The sequence below is a fragment of the Chelmon rostratus genome, chromosome 7, assembly GCF_017976325.1.
Source record: "Chelmon rostratus isolate fCheRos1 chromosome 7, fCheRos1.pri, whole genome shotgun sequence".
NCBI classification, from domain to species: Eukaryota; Metazoa; Chordata; class Actinopteri; order Chaetodontiformes; family Chaetodontidae; genus Chelmon; species Chelmon rostratus.
In genome coordinates, this window is record NC_055664.1 from 651964 (window position 1) to 674822 (window position 22859).

Consider the following 22859-nt stretch of genomic DNA (forward strand, 5'->3'; position numbering starts at 1 on the left):
GAGCTTAACTCCAGATATTTTATTGAGTTGAACTGAAGAACTGTTACGCAGTGTTCAGCGCGCTGTCACTTCAGCCCTGACGCGTTACTGGCTGCGCACAATGACAATCACGGAGATTACCATGACGTCATTGCGGTACGGTCGGCGATTGGTTAGTCGTCCTGCATAATCTTATCGCCGACTAAGTAAGGTTTGGTTCACCATGTTGGATACACTGTTCATTTTATTTGCCTTGTGACCAATAGTTTTATCATGTCAGTGACAACGGAGCGTCGTGGGACCAAAGTGTAGAGGTTCATCCGGGTGGCTTCCTCTTCCCCAGCAGACAGCACGCTCACCGACACGACCGAAAGGACTTGTGTTTTGATTTGGCGACACGGACATCGATTAGCTAGCTCCAATCTGTCAGGTTGAATACCACTGACTTCCTTCTAGCTCCTGGCTGCATTCTTATTTATCCTGCACTGAAAGGATTTAACTTTTTCACGCATTGTTATTTCGTCTACCTGGATGTGTGCTTATGAGCCACAAGCGGACAGTGTATAACATACCAACCACAAGGCTGTCGATGGGGGAAGTAAGTTGCCTGCCAGCCGTCTGCGAGGATTTCTCTTTTCATTTTCGGAGTCATGGTCGACGCTTCGTCACTCTGTCAGAATGATGGGGATTTCTTACAAGGCAAGCGGCTCCTTGGATTGGTGTTATAATATGTGAGTGCAGTGGATGGCCGAGGCCTGGGCCTGCCTGCCTGCCTGCCTGCCTGCATGTGCTGTTGTATTGTGGCCTGGGTTTGGAAACACCTCCTCTGCACCGGATCAGCGGCGTTAACTAGGGCTCCAGTATTACCCCTGTTTTTAAAGTAGCTGCCTGGCCTGCACACACACATTGGAAAGACGATTCATGTTGGAATAATAGATGCGATTTCTTGGCCGTGTGGAGCCCCGGTGGTGGGAAGAGCAACGGCGCTGGACCAGAGCGTGTGACAAACTTAGACACTTCTAAAAGATGAATGCGATGCGTCCCATGTGACATGCTGTAGATCACACTGTTCTATCGAGACAGGAAAGCTGAATTTCATCAGGAGGAGGGAGGAGGGCGCAACTTCTATCATGGGGAACATCTAGGGCCACTTACTTTTTTATTTATTTAAGGGGGGGCGGGTTATTTTCCATTCAGTATTTTTGATTTATCATTGTTAGTAGTGACATTGTTTGGGCTGCACAGATTTTTTGACTTGTGTGGTCATTGCTACATATACATACCCATGATATGATATGATTTCCGGTATTAACCCCAGGCTACAATAGCCTAATGGTGTGCAAGCAAGAAAATTAATTTAGAGGAAGTAGGTCAGATCCTTGTTGGCATTATGATAAGGAGGCTCACCAGAGTGGTTTATCTCCCCACAGATTTGAAGTAGCTGTTGGTGGATAATTTAAACCCCAAATCTGTTTCTGTAAGTTTCTAGAAGTTTCACTAGTCGTAGTGTTGCAGCCTGGTAGCCATTATCATCACTTTTAGAAACAAGTTCTGAAAGTAGGCATTTCAGCATCATTGAATGGCTCTTTGCAGCACAACTGCTACAAATGTCACAAAAATGATGGCTGCTTACAATGGTGGCTCCTCAGCAGTGGCTGCCCATCACCCACATCACCACCACCAGCTCCAGCACCTTCCGCCTCCCCACATGCACCACCACCACCATCACCATGCGGGCCAGCATCACTTGCAGCACCCGGGCTCTGCTGCAGCCGTGCACACGGTCCAGCAACATAACTCCACGGCTGCTGCTGCAGCAGTGATGCTCAACCCCGGCCAGCAGCAGCCCTACTTCCCCTCTCCTGCCCCCGGACAGGCCCCTGGGCCGGCAGCGGCCGCAGCTCCTGCCCAAGTTCAAGCTGCTGCCGCTGCTGTCAAAGCTCACCACCACCACCACCATCAGCAGCATCATCAGCAACACACGCACCATCTACAACAGCAGCTGGACATAGAGCCTGACAGGCCCATTGGATATGGAGCATTCGGGGTTGTGTGGTAAGTGCACTACACTATATATTTTTTAGCAGACTGTACCACTGACTGTACCACTATTCATGGATGTTTTAGTCAATTTTTCTACAAGCCATGTATACCTAGGTTTAGCTAATGCATTTTTCCAAGCAGCCACAGTTTCCATTAATTTTAGTGTAATATGAAAATTAACTTGTGGAGTCTTGAAACTTAGTTAACTTAGTTAAACTTAGTTAATTCTCCATACTGGTGTCCATTTTGTAGTTAAATTATGTTTGTGGTAATACAATGTTAACACTTAAAAAATCTGCACTTAGAACTGCAGCTATTTGATAGTAATTCCAACTACTGCAGCTTAGTGATAACAGGAAACAGAAAAGCACTCACAATGTTTACTGTAATGAATTGCCAAACTCATGCACCTCTCTGAAAGTTGATACTTATACTGTATATGAAAGGGTAAAAAGGAGGGAAAGAAAGACAAAAAGGAAACATGAAGTAAAGAAATATTGATGGAAACAAAAAACATCAAACTAACATCAAATATATACACATTCAATATTTCTAACAAAAACACAATAAATGGTCAAACAGACATGCTGATGCACTTTGCCTCCACAAAACAATGTAAACCCGTTTTTTAATAATCATTGTTCATTATGGATTAACTGAAGGTGCAGTCAGCAATTCTAATTTAATATACTTTTTTTCCACATTCAGCAAACATGTCCTCATGGCCCAATAGCTATCCGGTGCTTGTACACTTCCCTGGGTCTGTGAATAGGAAACACAGTTGCTCCGACTGACAGTAGCAGAAAGGGAAAATGCTACTTGCGTGACAGGAGAATTGAGTCTGTGTGTTGACTTCAGGAGTAGGCTGATGTTAGAGTGGAGACGGGATCTTCGTACCGGTAAACAAAAGAATCTCTTTTTTTATGTGCCATGATGGTCTTTTATACAGAAAGTGTATTGAGCAGATAAAAAAAGAAGTCCAATCCAAGGACAGCATGTCAACAGGGAGGCAGTTTCCAGGGCCCAGCCCCTTATTTTACTTTTAAGACAATTTCTTTAAATAAAAATACCTCATTACGAAACAAAAATTACCAAACTGCCCATAACGCTCTGGCAGTAGTCCAGCCTTTTCTTCCGTTACTTGTCACTATGTTACACAGTACCACCTCCATCCTCTGCCTCTGTGACTGTCTGCCATTGCTATACGAAAATGTGGAAGGTAATATTGTGAGCAAAGCAGCCAGTGTGTTAGCCGCAATAACATCTAATCCCACAATCTGAGGATTAAGGCTATTAACGAATATTCTAAACTTTAATTATATTTGAATCGTAAAAAAAATACATAGATTCAATTGTGAAAATTAGTATTCAGTTGTGAAAAGAAGCAGCAACGCTGTGGCGGCTGCACTGAGGACGGACAGCAGTCACAAAACCAGAGTTTCCGATTTGCATTAATTCCTGGTTGTTTTGTTTTGTTTTTAACCAGGAAAATTTGTTGAAATCTGACATATTTAAGATCTCCAGTTGTAATGTTCAGTAAAAATAATTCCCAAGTTACATGTAAAAATATTCTGGCTCCATGCACCATTTATGCCACTGCATTTCTGATGTTTGCCTCTCTCTCACTCCTCTCTGATTCGGATCTTGGAACAGTGAAACGGTGAACCAAGAAGGTTTTGATGAGTTTTGTTTTTGTCGTGATTGAATGAAGTGTGTTTTGCAATGAAAAAATGACATAAAATGTTCCTGTCAATGGAGTCTGGTATCTTTGGCAAGGGCAATATAATCGCTGTTTCTGGTAAACAAAGCAGTTTTATTTCTTCAGCAAAACGCTGTCTAGTCACGGATCCTTTACATAATGTTTTTAGACACTTATTATGACATGTCAGTGGCAAAATCAAATACTTTTAGTGGACATACATTGCCGATCCGCATACAACTGGAGGGATTACACAAAAAGCATGGAAAAATAGGTTCCATAATCATGTGACAGTACACATGTCACTCTCATCAATTGAAATTGAAAATTAAATGTAGGTCAAGCTGAAATGACGGCATAATTTGACAATGTGGCATAGGACATTATTTTAATTATTTTGTAATATGTAGATGTCGACCTTACATTTATGTTGAATTAATATACGACAATAGTATGTCTGTCGTATTGATTTGCCTTCTTGTGAACATAAAGTGTGGAAATAGCCATTCGATTTGTTTGAACATCATTTTTGACCAATTTTGACTTCCATATGTCCTTGCCATTTTAAATGGTAAATGGACTGTATTGTTATAGCGCTTGTGTATTTACAACACAAGTCTGCATTCACCCATTCACACACACTCACACACTGATTGCACAGCATCAGGAGGAATTTGGGGTGAAATCTTGTCCAAGGATAGGACATGCAGACTGCTGAGGCCAGGGGTCGAACCACCAACCTTCTGACCGCAGTAGTAGGTTTGATGCTGGTAACTGTTTTTTTATGTTGCTTTTATTAGTATTTATATTGCAATGCTAGCTCAGCTAGCATTAGCACTGTTATGTGAAGTCCATTCTGCTCCAGGATCCTCGCCAGTATGTGTTAGTTTGCTGCCACAGTATCTGAACTGTGCATCTAAGATCTATTTCTCAGGCTGAACCTCACCGTTGAGTGTCTCCATGGATGCTGTTTTGATGGAGCTTGTAATATGTCAGTTTTCAGGTGTTAACTTGAAACTAAAAGAACTATGCACATCTCTGTTTGTCAGATGTGCAAGCTGCTCATTGGACTTAGTTCTTCAGCAGGCTGTCTGTGAGAGGGTCTTATTGCTGATTCATTGGACTTTGTTCAGGGCATAACTTTGGTAATTCCTGAGTCATCCAAACACAAGTCAGTCAATGTTTGGCTGCGATGAGATATTTACCATACTGGCCATATGTAAAACTAGATGGTACCAACGAAAGATAAAGATCAAACATGTCTGTAGTGTGTACAGAGAAATCACTGGACCTATGGAGTGGTTTAAGGACAACAAAAGTGTGAGGGGAGATCCCAGAGCAATAATTGGAAGCCTGTATTAACATGCAATGAAAGCTAAGACCTACTTTGGCCTCCAGTGTCAAGTACTTTTTGAGGCATGCGAGTAAGTTGCCAAGAGTTTGCAAAGCACCAAAAGCAACACTTAAGTATACTGAATTGCTTGGAAAGTGCATGGAAATACTTAGAAGATGCAACATGGGCCCACAACAGAGCCAGAGGCAGAAACGAAACACTCAAGGCACCACAAGTTTTATGAAGCAGTGGATGCACGATAACTGTTTTTTAAAAACTGATGCCCAACAACTTTCAAGGCTGATACCGATAACCGATGACACACATATACCTAAGATCATGACATCAGTACTATGAACAAAACCAAAAGCAGTTTTGACTCTTTAAATGAAGAGATATTTATTTTTTCCAATGAAAAACTATTGGCAAGCCTCTCAAACATTTTCTTAAACCTATTTGATATCTCACATCAATTTAAATAAGGTGCATTACGTGCTGATATAAAAAATAAAGGCCCCTTGGACTGATGCAAATACATGCATCAGGATTACAAACTGAAAAAGAGCATTCCAGAAGTTTACAAAAATAAATATACATAGAAAATTAATGCACTGACACAAGTTAGATTCAAACATTTCTATGTAAACAAACTGAAAAAGTGCACTCCTCAATGACAATAAAAAATAATGCGCAGTGCATAGTGTACTAATCATACACTTTCCAACTCCGTCAAAGTGATGGTTATATTTCAGGTGGCTGATCAGGTTTGAAGTATTAAAGCTCGTGCTATTTCTCCCTCCTCGTGGAACTCGCTTGGAACATTTGTTACGAATAACCAGCGAACTGTCTTCTTCGGAAACTTTGAAGAAGTCTGAACTCTGTTTTCGTAAGCACGCTGTGCCGCATGCTGCATTCCAGGTGTAACGTAAATTCCCCCGTTCCCTCGTTTGCTAGTTGTTCTTTCGGCCATTTTAAGTTCATGTTTCTATTTTTTATGTGCACCATGTGGAGAAATACTGCGAATATCAATTCAGGTCAGCAACTAGCAAAATTATGACTGAGTTAACGAGTTGTTTTCTGGCATGAGTGGGTATTCTTGATTTTTCCCAGTGAGAAAAAGTTTTTCTGATTATGCCGGCGTCACTTGAACGCAACATTCACTGCAGGCCATTTGGGTTCAGTGATGTACGGTAGAATTACTGATGCATTATTAAAAATATGACATTAAGAATTCACCCAAAAGCTGTTGCTGTTTAATTTGGCCATTTTGTCCACAAACAGCTGTGAAGTAATTCATCAAAATGTATAAAAAATAAAGAGATTCAGTCAAAGTGCTGCTGCTTACAGGCTCAGTGATCAAACTAATGGAAACAACATCAGAGGTAGTAGGGTACCTTAGAAAACATAATTTTCTCACAGTTTTTCTTCAGAGTAAATCTCACTGTAAATCTTTAGAAGTATAAGACATTCAATTGCTTTCAAAATGCGAACATGTAAACGAGACATTTTAAACGTGAACTGTAAACTGTCTAAAAGTCACATCAAAGCTTTAGTTCATATTGGTTAACCAATATTGGTTATTTATGGCTATCGTAGTCAGGGGGCGTGGCCGAAGTAACAGCTGTAAATGTGTGAAGGGCATTCCACTCTCTGCGTGCCGTCATCCTTTTACTGGCACGTGCAGTCAGCTGTCAGCCTGAATGATAAAAGGACTCTTTCACTGAACAATGAAAAAATATGAATATATGCTAAATAATAGGCAATTAAAATATTAATCAAACGTGGTTAATGTGATTTCTGCTCCTGAACCTCAGAGCACAGCGTTTGCACATCAGCGCTAAACTAAAATAAAATACATTTTAATAAAATGCTCATTAATTATTTTCAGGAGCCGCATCAGAGTGATGGTAGAGCCGCATGCGGCTCCGGAGCCGCAGGTTGCGCGTTATAATCCGATGCGCCTTATAGTGGGGAAAATACTTATAAATGTATAAAAAATCGATCTTTGGACGCGAGAATCGATTTTTTTAAAATAAAATGAGAATCGATTTAAAATCGGCGGATCGATTTTTTTCAACCCAGCACTAGAGTGCACACATATATCTTAAGAGTTTTCCAACTGTTGTGGGGACATTTCCATCAAAAATAAAGTTATTCCACTTGGTCTTCACTTCCTTGGATGGTGGGAGTAGATTAAGACTTTTGTGTCCGATCTTGCCTGCAGAAGAGAAAGTGTCACACTTTGTTGCATCTGCTAACTACTGTTTTCCTAACAAACACAAAGATGTGAAATGTGAATGGAGGTCACATTATGTGTAGAGAACAACAGGTAATGTAATTTTGTGCCTGTTGGGCATACACGGCAAGAATCGCTAAACAGGAGGAATCTCCAGAAGTCTTTTCTCTGTAGATTGTTCTCTCAATCTGTCAAACATTCTTATGTTATTGTTATGATAGAGACATCCAATGTGCTTGACTCCCCTTAGTGTGCCACTCTCTCCATAAAAACAACTTTCCTTCACTTTTCAAATTTGGATTATTCCATATTAAAGCAGATCCTACCAGGAAGGGAGATGATCCTTCTTGTGTATATGATTCCAAAGTTTCCTAGTGAGACATTGTTGGGTTCTGGATATCAGCTTTTGGACATTGGCTCAAATAGTTTGCTGCCCTGAGTGGGGCATTCAGTTCTTCTACCAGATCTACCCATGAAGGTCTTAGCTTCCCGCATTTCTATTTTAGTCTGTAACTTTGTTAACCTCATCCTAGTCCTTTTCCCAGCCCAAAATAAATTGGGTCAGCATTTTATCTGTAGTCTGGAATGTTGTCAATGGTATGCTCAGAGGTACCATGCTTTATAACAATAATTGAAGCTTGACTTGAGGTTGAACCAAGGCCAAAATAACAAACAAAACCCACAATTGAAAGTTCTACCTAAACCCAAAACAAAAGAAAGCAAACAAAAATACATTCACTGGGCTTAACTCCCTGTTTGAAAACAGGGAAAAATGGCAGTTCACCCCTACACTTCACGCTGTATAAAAAGATATATAACGTGATGGCTGTTTGCAATATTTATATAAGTACTTTAAAACCGATACCAGTCATAAGCTAACACAAGGTGTTAGAATCAAGGCACTGCTGCCACATCAACCTTGTCTGCATCTTCTGGACAGCCTGGAAGCTGAATCGCACAAACCATTGTCTTACACTGAAAGTGGTCTTTCTTACCACCACAAACAGATTTATGCAAAACACAAAAAAGAATATAAACTATAGTCACTGCTTGGGCTGTAACACCCTCCTTGCTAAAGAAACAAACATAGCCCCCAAAGATGTTTGTTAATTAGGATGGAGCAGTGGTACAGGACGGTGTGTCAAACATCCAAATACTGCAGGTCAACTGGCAAATTTTTCACAACTTCAGAGATTTGCAGCCATGGACCTGAGGGGTTGTTACTACACAAACCATCACTTTCGAGAGAGCACATAGAGGGAGCTATGGTTGCAGCCATGACACTGGCTACATTGGAAGGCTTGACAGAGGGAGGGGCATCATTATCATAACAAGTTATTCTCTCTTGCCATCGAGGATACCAGCATGATCTGTTCGACTATTTTTTCCTTGATCACACACAGTTCACAAAATTTGGCCTGGAGGGCTGAACTGGAGACTGGGAGGAAGGCCAGCACCCTATCACAAACCTGGAACTGAAACCATCTTAACAGATTTCTTATCAAACTGCTTTTTCATCTTGTACTGGGATGCAGCCAGAGCACTGCGTGCTACTTCTCTCTGAATTAGCTTTTTTTTTTTTCATGTTTGGCTTCGGGCATCTCCATTTCAACAGAGAAAATGAACAAATCACATCCTTATATTTACGTGACTGTGCATGTCTCACAACACAGGCAGGAAACAGGGTTAGAGTTGGGCACAGAGTGTTCAACTGCATTGGGTGTCAGACAAACTTCCTTTTCTGCCAACTCATTACCAACGATGAGGGCCAGATCTGGTACTGGCAAGCAAGGGTGTAAGCCAATGTTCACAGGGCCAGAGACAAGAGGCGAACGCAGAAACACGTTATGCAACAGGAGCTAACACAAGCTAATAGCTAAAAGCTGAAACCTCATTCAGAAGGAGAATATGTGAAGGAGTGCCTTGTAGCTGGTGCAGAGCTGCAAAATATGAAAACCTGTTGTGGAACTCAGTGATAGCAAATGGCTGTGTGATTTGGCCTTCATGGTGGACATTACCAAGTTCAAGTTCAGAGCTAAACCTCAAGCTCCAACCACCTTCTTAGCTCTCTGCTTTCAAATGTGAAATAATTTTAAGCAAATTGTGCGTTAAGTCCAGAAAAAGTAAACTTTCAAAACTTTCCACTGAAATATTCAAAGTCTCTTGGCTCTGAGTTGTACTTTTTCCTTCTGTATCCCTTTTCTGTTTTCTTTCTATCTCTCTCTTTTATTCTTTGCTGTGTGTAAAAATTTAATTTCCCCAGCGTGGGCATAATGAGGTCTTTTCTTTTCTCTTTCTGTCACCAGAATGTGACAGGGGCTGGTGATGCATCTTTCCTGTGAGTTACGTTGTAATGCTGTGGGTGTCTGATGCGCCCTCTCTATGATCATGTTATAGTATATAAACAAACACAGCAGTGAGTCTTTCACACAATTTACACCATTTTCCTGTTCCTTTTGGTACTCTTTTAATTTCAATATTATTTCTTCTACTGCAGTCTTCCTGCTATTCGAGAGGAGCCTCAATTTTTTACCATTTTGCTATCATGTTCTGCACTAGATTAACCTGGCGAATATTCTCGTCTTCCAGATGTCAGATTTTTGACTTGGCCTTGCTTGTTTTGGAGCCTAGCTAAGCCACATCTGATATCCAAATGATCATTCATCCCTGTCATGTCATCGTCCACCTTCTGTATTTTCTGTTGCAGATCTTGATGCATGTTGCGAATTTTCAGCCTCTCTGAATTCTCTCAACATGCTGCTTGCCATATCCGTGCTGCTAGCTTTGTTGCTACTTACTTTGCTAGCCCGAGGCTGCGTCGAAAGCAGTTAACTGATTTTTGGACCAGGTGCTGCTTGTTTGTGTGTTTTGCTCACGGTGAGATATCTCTCTGTGACATATTTGTGAATAGAAAACAATAAATACAAATACAGTTGAAGCATTTGTGCCATTTTAGCAAGCAACTGCTCCTTCCGACATCATCTTGGTACTCTTGTCATGTTTGGACTATAGTGCAGCATTTAATTTGATTACCTGTAGCCTGAGCAAATAAAGTGCAGGTAATGGCACAGTTGCCACTGCCTTACTGAACAACGCAATGTAACTAACATATGTGTGACTGATGAATGCCACCTTTTTTATGTTGAACTACCTAACCTGTAGCTCACTTCAAGGCTTTTCTACAGTATACTTAATGAATAGCCTAACATTGCAGTGTGTGTAGGACAAACTGTTATGCCTGTATTTGTTACTACTGTTGTTGTTATTTATTGTTGTTTTGTTATTATTTGATGAGCCTACTGCATGCTATAGGCTGTGCTTTTAATTTTATTTATTTTACTAGATTGTAGCCATAGACAATTGGTTGTTGATTTCATATCACTGGTTGATAGACGCAGAATTAATAACATGTGATACATGTCATGGAATGTGTATCACATTTTTGTTGTTGTGAAAATAATAATAATATTGATAAACTTCCTTTGTGAGATGTCTATTCAGCTGGTAATACCTTCCCCAGTTGGAATATTTGGGGAAACTTTTACGGTATCAAAAATTGGATACTCCTCAACCATAACTCTAATCTCAAAACTGTTCAAAGGCTTCAATTGTGTATTAAAGTCACTGAAATTTTCTTCCTCCTTACCTGATTTTAGTTTTGTATCTTATCACCTGTTACACTTCTCGAGGGTTTGAGGGTCTTCTCATATGTAATGTATAGAAATATATGACTTAAAATCACAGCAAAACCAGAGAGTTACAGGCTCTTTAGGACAAGTTGACCAGTCTGTTACATAAATGTTGTTAAAATGGCAAAAACTAAAAGTGCAAAAAGTGTTACGGTTGAAATGTGCTATTTTTGTTTGAATTTTCTATTGTTAAAGGATTAGTCTGGTGATACTCCACATTTTTCCTATACTCATCAAATGCCATGTAAGGAGCCAAGCCATTACTGAATTAACAAGTATTGCGTGCATATCCAGAGCCTAACATATCTTATTCCTCTGTCATAGAATTCATTGTTGTCCAAAAACTATTAAAAACACATCAGTGAGCCACACTTTTGCCCTTAGTGACATGTTCCATCAGTACCATGAACACACACACAGTATTTCTTTGTTATCCAAGCTAACATGTACAGTTCTGATGCCCCAGATACTCAGTAGAGCACCAAATTGTAGTCATCTGCCAGTGAAAATAGTTCCCCAAGAAGTCCCTTGCCTGCCTATTCCTGTGTGGTACTGTGCTAGGATGCCACATGTGCAACAAGTCCAGTCGTGAAATTTCCTCGCTCCTAAATATTCCACAGTCACCTGTCAGTGGTATTATAACAAAGTGGAAGCGATTGGGAACGTCAGCAACCCAGCCACAAAGGGGTAGGCCACGTAAAATAACAGTGTGATCATCGGATGCTGCGGCGCATAGTGCGCAGGGTTGCCAACTTCCTGCAGAGTCAATTGCTACAGACCTCCAACTCTAATTCTTCAGCATACCAAGAGATTTTGGACAATTCCATGCTCCCAACTTTGTGGGAACAGTTTGTGGATGGCCCCTTCCAACATGACTTTGCAGCAGTGCACAAAGGAAGGTCCATAACGACATGAAAGAGAGAGTTTGGTGTGGCCTGACCTCAACCTGATAGATCACCTTTGGGATGAATTAGAGCGGCGACTGAGACCCTATTCTGGAAGAATAGTCAAACACTAACTCAAACACTGTTAATTCACCTTGTAAGTCAGGTGAAAAAATGGGGTTTGTCCCCTGAACATGTGGATTGTGAGATTACTATGTCCTTTAATGCAGGACACATTGGAAACTGAATATTACTGAATGCCCAATACAGTTAAGTGGCAGGTCAGATCTCATAACAACATATAAACTATCTAGCTGTGCAGTAATATGCTTGTAAACTTTAAAACATACTTGTATTCATACTTATACCTTATAATGTATATATAACCTTCATGTGCTTCTCACATAGTGTTAATTGTCAGCTTGTGGGTTAACTGTTGATATTTACAGAGTGGGAGAAATCTTGCACGACTGTTGATATCCAGCTAAAAATGGAGAAACTGGGAAATGACAGCTTGTTTACTTGCTATGTTACATGTAGTTTTGAATAGGAAAATCCACAACTTTCTTTTAAGGGCACCAGGATGGGGGCATGCCAAACTGGCTGTGTGGTAGAAGATGTATTACAGCCACACCCCGGAGCATCAAGTGCACTGGCCATTTGGCTGTTTTGAAATTCCTGCCCTGTAAACCTATTTGAAATAAAGGTCTAAGCAATTAAGGTAAAGCTATACACATTACTGTTCCATAGCACTGTGGCTGCTGTGTAGTCATTTAAAGTTCCTCTGGATTGAGAACATGAGCTTACCAGTGGTGGAGCGTAATCTTGTCACCTTGCATTTTAGCCCATTGCCATCTGTTTGCCTTCACTGATCCTATTTGAAAAGGTTCACTGAAGGTTGCACTGGAAAGGGGTGTAGTGTGTGGAGTTGGAATGTTTTTACGAACACCTGCTGTGTTCCTGACAAGGACTTTAATCTCTGCATTCCTGTTCTTATAGATTCTTTGACTAATCACTAAGAAAGGTGCTCAAGCAGCAAACACTGTGAAGGATAGTTGTATTCTCTTCTTTTGAGCCCTCTGTCAATAATCTTGTCACACTCTTTCTTTATTCAATATCTGGCTAAACCATCAAGATTACCATTATGAGGTCAGAAGGATCACCAAAAACGCTAGTCACCCCCAAAGGATGATTTCTATCTGTGCATAACTTCATGGAATTTCAGGCATTAATTTTCAAGATACCTTGTTGTGTTGAGAGATGTAGTCATCTGCATTTTATTGTGGCAGAAATAAAGTCTTCTGATTGCTGCGGATAAAACCTCAGAGTGCTACATTTGAATGTAGACCAAAACCATGCATGTATTTCAAATGGTTCAATACCAGCTTTCAATTTACTTTGAGTGGATCTTGGATAGGTATTTTGGGCTGATTTTGCAGGGATTTACAGGAATGGTAAGGGGCACACAGTATGCTTAATTAAGAGGGAACTTTTCCTTAAAACAAAAAGTGCAGGGAGCCCAGCAGCATTTCTTGTAAAGTTAACTGAACATTTTAATAAATAATCAAACAAAATAGCTCTCCTGACTTTTAAAAAGTAGATAAAGTAAAAAAAAAAAACAACAAAAAACTAGTAAAACTTGCATTTTTACTTGAATTTGAGTCTAAATAGTAGTCAGTCCAGTTCAGCAGCACCAGATTGTGGTTCAGAAAGCAGAGTTTCTCAATTATTTAAATGTTACTGTATATATTAACAACATATGATAGCAGGGAACCTGTCGTTCAAAGCTAGGCTACTTCCTTACTAAAAATTACTACATCAATGTGTACAATAGCAATAGAAGTGACGATTCAACTCTGACAACTGTACACCATCAATGCAGTCCATCTATGGATTAACAAGAGGTGGAATATGCACTTAGCTCTTTTAATACAGCAAAAATAGCAATAACACAGTGTAAAAATACTTACAAAAAAAAGTCCTGCATTCACAATCTTACTTACTATAAGTAAAGGTGCAAATGTATTAACATCAAAATATATTTAAAGAACCAAAAGTGAAAGTATAGAATGACCCGTTTCAGAACAATATAAATTGTTTTACCGTATTAGACTTATTGATGCATTATTGTGTTCAACAATTTAATGTTGTAGATGTAAATGTGTGGTGCCCATTTACTGTACACCACCAGTCAAAAGCTTGGACACATCTTCTCACACATTGTAGATTCATACTGAAGACATCAAAACTATTAAGGAACACAAATGGAATTATGTAGTAAATAAAAAAGGGTTAAACAAACCAGCACAAGAATATGTGCTATATTTTAGATTCTTCAAAGTAGCCACCTTTTTCTTTGATGACAGCTTTGTACACTCTTCTTGCCTTCTTAATGTGTTTGAGACCATCAGTTGTGTTGTGCAGAAGTTGGGTTGGTACACAGTTAACAGCCCTATTTGACTACTGTTATAATCCATATTATGGCAAGAACCACTCAGCTAAGTAAAGAGAAATGACAGTCAATCATTGCTCTGAGACATGAATCCGGAAGATTTCAAGAACTTTGAATGTATCCTCATGCGCAGCCGCAACAACCAGCTGATTGAGAGAATGCCAAGAGTGTGCAAAGCTGTTATCAAAGCAAAAGGTGGCTACTTCGAAGAATCTAAAGTCTAAAACGTATTCTGGTTTAACCCTTTTTTGTTTTCATATATATATATATATATATATATATATATATATAATTCCATATGTGTTCCTTCATAGTTTTGATGTCATTAGTATGGATCTACAATGGAGAGTGTAAAGTAAAATAAAAATAAAGAAAAACCATTGAGTGAGAAGGTGCGTCTTAACCTTGACTGGTAGTGTACTGCTGGACGGTTTGTCATCCATCCATCCATGCATTCACACATCCCTCCATCCATACATAACAATATTCTGCATCACTCCACAAGAAGGCTTGAGGACACATTTTAGTTACAGTAGTAGTAACAGTTAGTTGTGGGTTGAGACTGAGAGTATGAAACAGCCCTGTTAAATGACATTCAAGGAGTAATATTACAGCCTTAATTTTCTTGCTAATCTGCTAGCTGTTGGCTGTTGCTACATAAATAAACTCAGCAATTTCAGTGTTGAGGATTGTGTTGTTTGTAATTAAGGAAATATCAGCTGCCTTTCCTGCCAAACACCTCTGCTAATCACCAGAGCTGCTCCATTCTGGAAAAGTGTTTCTCTGTGCCCTTTTGTGACACAGTGTTGATAGGATAGATCAGATGATCAGCCAGGCCAATAATTGGTTGAACTCTGCTCTGAAGTTTGCAAAAACTGTTGTTGATCAAAGTTATTATATCAACCTAACGAACAATGCAGGAATGCCAACTCCTCATAACCCACTGATACTCATAATAATATTGTGTTTGTCCTCTTCACCTAGGTCAGTGACAGACCCCAGAGATGGAAAGCGAGTTGCCCTCAAAAAGATGCCCAATGTCTTCCAAAACCTTGTTTCTTGCAAGAGGGTATTTCGAGAACTGAAGATGCTATGTTTCTTTAAACATGAAAATGTAAGTACACAGCAGTGCTCAAAAAGTTGTCATCTACAGATACAATCACACTTTTAGACCCCTGTCCTCCTGGTATAAGAGGGCCTGGATCCTGAGCCAGATGTGAATGGAAGCAGCCCATCAAAAAGCCACAGATGAGCCCTTCCACTGCTACGGAAAAGTAGGAAAGTAGTTTCAGATAGCATTGTCACGTCAGGACAGTCTTGAGGTACAGCTACAACAGCCAAGAGGAAGGCCATGTGACCGAAAAGTGTGAGCGGCTTTTTCAATAACACTGATTACATTCTTACAGTGTCAAGCGTCTTGTACACATGCACTGCAACCCTGAAATTATCTGGACATTACTAGTACAAAATCCATGTAATGTCCCACTCAACCAAGACACAGAGAATTCACAAAGAGTGAGTGGGTGTGTTGATGACATTTCTGTCATGTGACTGCCACAACAGTGGATACGTCCAAATACTTATACTGGTATCCTGGTATGAATATCAGTGCAAAAGCTGTCATCACTACGAATGAGCTGGTAGCTTTGTCCGCCATCTTCCATGTGCTCTAAACAAAACACTGTGATTTCTGCAGAGTACTTTTTGCATCATGTCTTTCCTCCTACACACTCTACCCAGGCCCATGTGAGAATGCATCTGACATGGACAATCTCATGCTGTGTGCTACATGTGTGAAAGGGCAACGCCCCAGTCCAATTCTGAGGACACTGTACGGTTAATATTTTGAGTTCATATGAGAAAACAGCCCTAGTAATGTTGACCTAGTTATTGAAGCTACTGAAAAGTGGACTTTAAATGTATCAAATATAAATGCAAACGTTCTGTGACCAGATGTAGTTATCCAGAAAACATATCAGACACAGGTACCTTGTATTTATCTGGAAATCTTAAAAAAACATAACTTGGCTTTGACTCTCTTCTCAGGTGCTCTCTGCTCTGGACATACTACAACCTCCACACATCGACTACTTTGAAGAAATGTATCCTTTATCTTGGATTAATTCAAAGATGAATTGAGGGATTCCTGTATTGACATGTTGTTTAGTAATTCTAGCCAGACCAGGTGGCGGGTTTTTGAATAGGGGAACAGCTGTGTAGTGTCTCATCAAGGTTTTAAGATAATTCTTAGAGCTGGACCCTTATTGGTTGCACCTTCTACTGTATTTGTCTGCAGCTTCTACTTGTTGGAGTTCTAAAACAGATAGTAACAACACAAAAAAATGTCCATGTCAAAAGCAATTTCCAGTTTTCCAGTGTTGTTGAAATAGTTTAAAACAAACAACAAAAAACAAGCCACTGACAGAATGACAGATGGCCATGTTTGGTCCAATTTTAAAGTGGAATATGTTGAATGAGCAGCCAAGATGCATTAACCATGCATTAACTACATAAAAAGTCTTCATTCTAAAAAAAATTAACCACTAAATGTAACATATGCTGTATGATGAACTGCAGCAGATAATGAGGATAATGCATGAGATGTGCAAACAAGCTACAACTATGGCAGTAGAGCTAGATTAAAAAAAAGACAAAAAAAAGAATTATTTGTGTTTTTTGTTGTTGTTGTTTTTTTTTCCCAAAATGTTATCACCAAGGTTCAAGGTTACTTTTTTTATACCCGAGGGTAGATTTGTTTTGCAGAGAGTGATTCACAGCAAACCACATACACAAACAAAACACACATCAAACCAATTGGTACTTGATCAAAGTGACAGGACAGAAAGTGCTCAGTATAGCTTCATGGATAAGTACAAGGATGAAATAAATAAAATCAAATAGATAAAACAACACACAATAAAACATACTAAAAGACAAAAAAAACTCCAAAAGATAAATATAAGAACATTAAAGTAGTAAAAATCACAATAAAAGATAGGGCACATAAATAGGATAAATAAGATAAATAACGAGATCAGTAAATAAAAAAAGTGCTATGTCACTGTATCTTATTGAGCTCAGTGATGGCAACAGGGACAAAGCTGTTTTTATAACGCTGTGTCCTGCACCTTGGGACTAGAAACCTTCGTCCAGAAGAAAGGAGCCGGAATTCACCCCGTAAAGGATGGGAGTCATTATTAAGAATTGATGTGGCCATCCTCTGTACCTGTTTAGTGTACAGGGAGGCAGGAGAAGACTGGGGTTCACCTATCAGGCGACTGGACCACCTGACTATTTGATTCACGAGTTCTTCTCTGCTACTGAGGCCTGACCGAACCACGCCACCATGCAAAAAGATCAAACAGACTATAAAAGAAAGATAAAACAAAGTTAAAATGGTTCGGTCAATGTGGAAGTGTGCCAGTTTCCTCAGGCAGTGAAGGAGCTGATGGCCCTTTTTACAGACAGATCTGCAGTTTTCATTAAAACTCTGTTTGTCATCTATTATGGTCCCAAGGTATTTATACGATTGCACTTGCTCTATTTTCTGACCTTTAATTAAAGTGCCCGTCTTGTTTTTTTCTAAAATTGATAACCATATCTTTCGTTTTGGATATGTTAAGGTGAAGGTGAGACTCCTCACACCACTCGGCAAAGTCGATGACAGGGCCGTGACTGGTCTCACCATCTTTAAGCAGGCTGATGACGACCGAGTCATCAGCCTGCTTAATGATGGCCCTGTTTTCATGTTTGCTCTGACACCTATTTGTGTAGAGAATAAATTACGAAGGTGACAGGACCAGTGGTTAAAGTGAGTTCAATTCAGGCAGCTGCTGCTAGAGTACACAGGGTGACTGTGATTACTGCTACTGTACATTTGTACAGTGGGATGTGTAATTTTGTTATACCTCTTGTTGCTCTTGTAAAATTAGGAAATGTAAAAAGCTACATTAAGTAATTTCCACCTTTCTGGAAAAGACATTGTCCTCCTGAATGTAAGCTACTCCATTTATACATTAATGATATGCCTTTGGTTAAAGCACATGAAGTCAGCTGCACAGCTAATTGCAGGGCGCACACTCGCCATAATTATTTCTTGCACTAAATCCTTCTTTTCCTACTTAGATCCATTTTATATGCACTCCTGTTAAACAACCCTATTCTAATTTTCCAGTCTTTTTCAGCCATCAGGCTTGCTCACTTTCTTCATTAAATAAGTAATCTATTTTTCATATTAGCTCATGGATAGCAGCAATTATATCAGTGTTTTACAAAATGATTAGTATAGTAATTTTATAAGTTACTGTGATTTGAAGAACCAACATGCAAAGTTGTATTGTGCCGTAAATATTTGTCACAGAGATTGGGTTTTTCAAAGCAGCACAGGATATGGAATGAAGTTTTCAGCAGATGGGTTAGAAACAGGAGATGCATTCACCTTAGTGCCAAGCGGGATTTGAATTAGTGATGTTCATTTAGACCACTAGACCATAAGGACAATAGAGGAGTCTGCAGAGGTCTGCTTTAAACTTGTGTGGGCATCTTGTTTGTGTTACTCACTGAGTTTTAGCTTTGACAAAGTAGCGAGAGTAGTATTTTCTATTGTTTTGGTTACTGTATGAATGAACTTACAGTACATACATGTGACCATTTTACTTCAACTTTGCATGTTTTTGCTTGATATTGCAAGAATGTATTATATTTGTCTTTTTGTACAACAGTGTTCATTTGTTATCAGCTATCTGAACCACCAGGTGAAAAACAAACCTTGTTAATCTAGCAGCAGTTAAGGCAGTCCAATAGGCCACATCCGGCTGATGGCCAACTCACAAATACTCAAAACTTGAGCTCTAAACATCTGATGAAAAAAAAACAAACTGTTTTTAAAACATCAAGGTAAAACTGCCAGGATGCAGAAGTGTAATATAAAATTGTGCTATAAAAAACAAATAAAGCTTCTGGCTGGCTTCTTTAAGGATGTAATTTAAGGCCAAATTCTCACAAGGGGATAGCTGCTATGACCCATACCTACAAACCAACCAGTCAGAATATGACATGAAATGAGCCAGAATACACTGACCAATGGCAACACCGATTGCCACTTTTGAATAGAATAAAACAGATGGAAGACACTGGTTGACAATGTCTCTGCTTGCACACATTGTTTTTCTGTTTATATTGGAGTTATATTTACCCATCGACCATACCTGACAACCATCCCGTTTTTCTTATCATTCTCTTGTATTTTACCTTCTTTCCCACTGTCCTCCCCATTTAAATATTTCCTGTAAGTCTCCTGTATTTCTAACCTTTCTAAACAAACAAACAAAAGTTGGCTGTAAAGTTGATAGGAGGCATACCTGCCAGTCTTGTTTTATGTGTTTGCTACATTCCACTCTGGTAAAACAGGTGGCAGTATGTAGAACATCCAGTGATAAGAAGTCATTCACTCAGACACACCTGCCAATGAAAGAAGAAGAAGAATATGCATGAGCGTGAGAGGAATGGAATATCTGCTAAAAAGGCTAAAAGTTTGTTCTATGTGCTATATGTGATGTGAGCCAGTATAACACATCTGCCAAGTATGAACAGGCCCAAAAGGCCCAAAAAAGTGCTTTGCTTTCACTTTCAACCAGATATCTGCTTGTAGGAACTAGTTTAACCAATCATTGTTGCTCTAATTTTTTAAAGCACTTGCCTAGTGGTGATTTTAGGATTCACTGTGTGTACCCTTGTCTAAATGTAGGAGGTATGTAGACAGTGTTCTCAGTGAGATTTGTTGTTAGCTCTTGGAAATATTTAGTTTTTCCCTTAATTTTTCTATTGATCAGCTATGTGGTGACAGAACTGATGCAAAGTGACCTCCATAAGATTATCGTATCACCACAGCCTCTGAGCTCAGACCATGCTAAAGTCTTTCTTTATCAGATTTTACGAGGTAGGTTCTCTTCTTGTTATTGTTATTGTATGTCCATAAAATGTTCTCACTTAAACAGAAAAAGGGATGAAATGTGCAGATACGTGTTTACAGGAAGTGAAGGGTGAAAGTAAAGTTACATCAATGTCAGTGTTTTGCAGAGTGTTTCAGTGCTCCCAGAGAAGTTACAGTGACGCATAATGTAAAACTGTAAAACTGAATTTACACAAGCAGTGTGTTCATTGTACTGCCACACTGCATGTCGAAGTTCATTTCCACCAATGTGATGTAAAATAAGATCCTATAAGGCATTAAAATGATTTTTTTCTCAGAATAATGACAGTATTTCAAAATAATGGCTGTAATTCAATAATGAGAAATTATCAAAATGTCATTATTTTGAGTTTGCCATTATTCTGCAGTGCTAACTCATTATTCTGTTTCTTGTTATTTTGCATTTCTCATTATTTTGAGATACTAGGCTAAGATCAAATTTATCCATAGAGTGCTTCAAAAATGAACTGAGTTAGTGCCAAAGTGCTTTACAACAAACACAACTCAGCACAAAGATTACCACAGCAAAAAAATTTGAGTACTTAAAATACATGCATAATACATGTCAAGTCAACATCATGTCAAGTATCATTAAAGGTGTAGGCAAGAGAGTACAAATGGGTCTCAAGACATCTTGAGACACTCTGCTGTTCTAATATTTTCAGGGTGACTATTCCAGAGTCTTGGTGCTGTGACGGCCCTCTCTTCAAAATGTTCTTGACGTGATCATGGGGTGGTCTTCAGATCTGTAGATTTCAGGGCCCCTCGCTATACTGTATGGGGATAGAAATTGGGTAATAAAGCTGGGGGAGAGAACATGTAGGGCAACAACCACAAACTAATGAATCTTGTTAGGAATTACATACCAAAGGGGGAGCCAGCACAACGACGCTCGGACAGGCATAGTGTGGCATAGTAGTATTTTTTTTTTTTTATAAAAAAGTAGTCTTTTTTTAATGACCAGGTTGTCTCTGATAAGAAATTCCTGATCCTGGCCATAATTCTGAGGTGAAAGAAGCTAGATTTCACAGCTATGTCAACTTGCTTATCAAATTTCAGTGAACTGTCAGTACTACAGATTTTTTTGCATAGGGTCTGATGTGATTGAATAACTGGTTGTGTTGAGATACTCTGGAGTAATGGTGGAACAGTATTATGTCTGTTTTGTTTTCATTTAATTGTGGAAAGGTATTATTAGCCATGCATCCTTTAGCAAGGATTGTAAATCCAGCATGGTCATTGGATTGGGATGGAGAGTGGGATTGATTAAGATTTACCTTATCTTGATGGAAAATAGGAGGGGGCCAAGGACTGAGCCTTGATGGTGTTCCCAAAAACCTGTTTAAGGACTGCTTTCTCCAGTACCTTACTTGGAACTGGCAGCTTTGAAATAGGTTTAACATTTTTTCTAGAAGGGGTTGGACCACAGCATGTTTGAGCCAAGGTGGGACAGTCCCAGTAAGAACAGAGGTTTCCCTAAAAACTTCTTTCAGCAACTTAGTTGGAACATTGTCAAGGCAACTGGTAGTGGACATGCTAGAAATGACTTTATCAAATAGGAGCAGGGAAATAGGCAGAAAAATATTAAATGATGGTGTACTCTTGTGTGGAGAGACAACTGACAAGTGATAAGGCTATTCCTTATCAGAGGGAGATACTCTGATACCTCTAACTTTGTCTAAAAAAAATCTTATCAGCTGATCGGTGAGGGGTCCAGGCTAGGCCAAGGAGGGGGGATTTATAACAGAGGTTATTGTGCTGAAGAAGATTCTTGGTTTAGAGCAGCTATTCTCAATAATCAGTATTTTGCTCTTGGATCCTTAACAGACAGTTTTTTGCAGTCCTGACTAATAGATCTTGTCTGGTCATTGAGTCATGGAAAGGTTTTTGGTTTGCAAGGTCTTCTTATGAAAAGGGCAGTTGAGTCTAGAACAGGGGTCGGCAACCCGCGGCTCCGGAGCCGCATGCGCCTCTTTCATCCCTCTGATGCAGACCCTGAAAACAATTAATGAGCATTTAATTAAAATATATTTGATTTTAGTTCGTTCGTTTTGAAACAAACACCGTGCGCGCTCACAGATGACAGCTTATCCTGCGTAAAGATGCAGGTGACGGCGCATAGCGCTGATGTGCAGATGCTGTGCGCTGAGGTTCAGGAGCAGAAATCACATTAACCACGTTTGATTTATATTTTAATTGCCTGTTATTTAGCATATATTCATATTTTTAAATTGTTCAGTGAAATAGTCCTTTTATTGTTCAGGTTGACAGCTGACTGCACGCGCCAGTAAAAGGCTGATGGCACGCAGAGATTGGATGGCATTTTTGGTTTGCTTTATAAGTGATAAGTCATAATGATTCATAAATACAAGAAGGACTCAAATAGACACTGAGTATTTTACTTGAAAGTAACCTTCAACCCAATGTCTTTAATTCTGGGTTCAAAATGTTTTTGTTGCACGCAGAAATGTCATTCTGTTTTCTCTGCAGTCGTTGATTGATTTCATAAATGCAGCACATTATCGTTTGTTTATACATAGCATAAAGGCCAAAAAAAAAAACGTTATATGCAG

The 22859-nt window shown here is 39.4% G+C and overlaps 1 protein-coding gene across 1 annotated transcript in view; it reads left to right on the forward strand.

The window, feature by feature from the left end:
- The first annotated feature begins 210 nt into the window (after nucleotides 1–210).
- The window catches only part of nlk2 (nemo-like kinase, type 2), a 37362-nt gene continuing 14713 nt past the window's right edge, over nucleotides 211–22859 (forward strand). Inside the window, exons 1-4 of the mRNA XM_041940151.1 lie at nucleotides 211–2034; nucleotides 15300–15429; nucleotides 16362–16417; nucleotides 20147–20253. Of these exons, the coding sequence (XP_041796085.1) occupies nucleotides 1559–2034; nucleotides 15300–15429; nucleotides 16362–16417; nucleotides 20147–20253 (769 nt within the window). The 5' untranslated portion in view covers nucleotides 211–1558. The remainder of the gene's footprint in view (nucleotides 2035–15299; nucleotides 15430–16361; nucleotides 16418–20146; nucleotides 20254–22859) is intronic.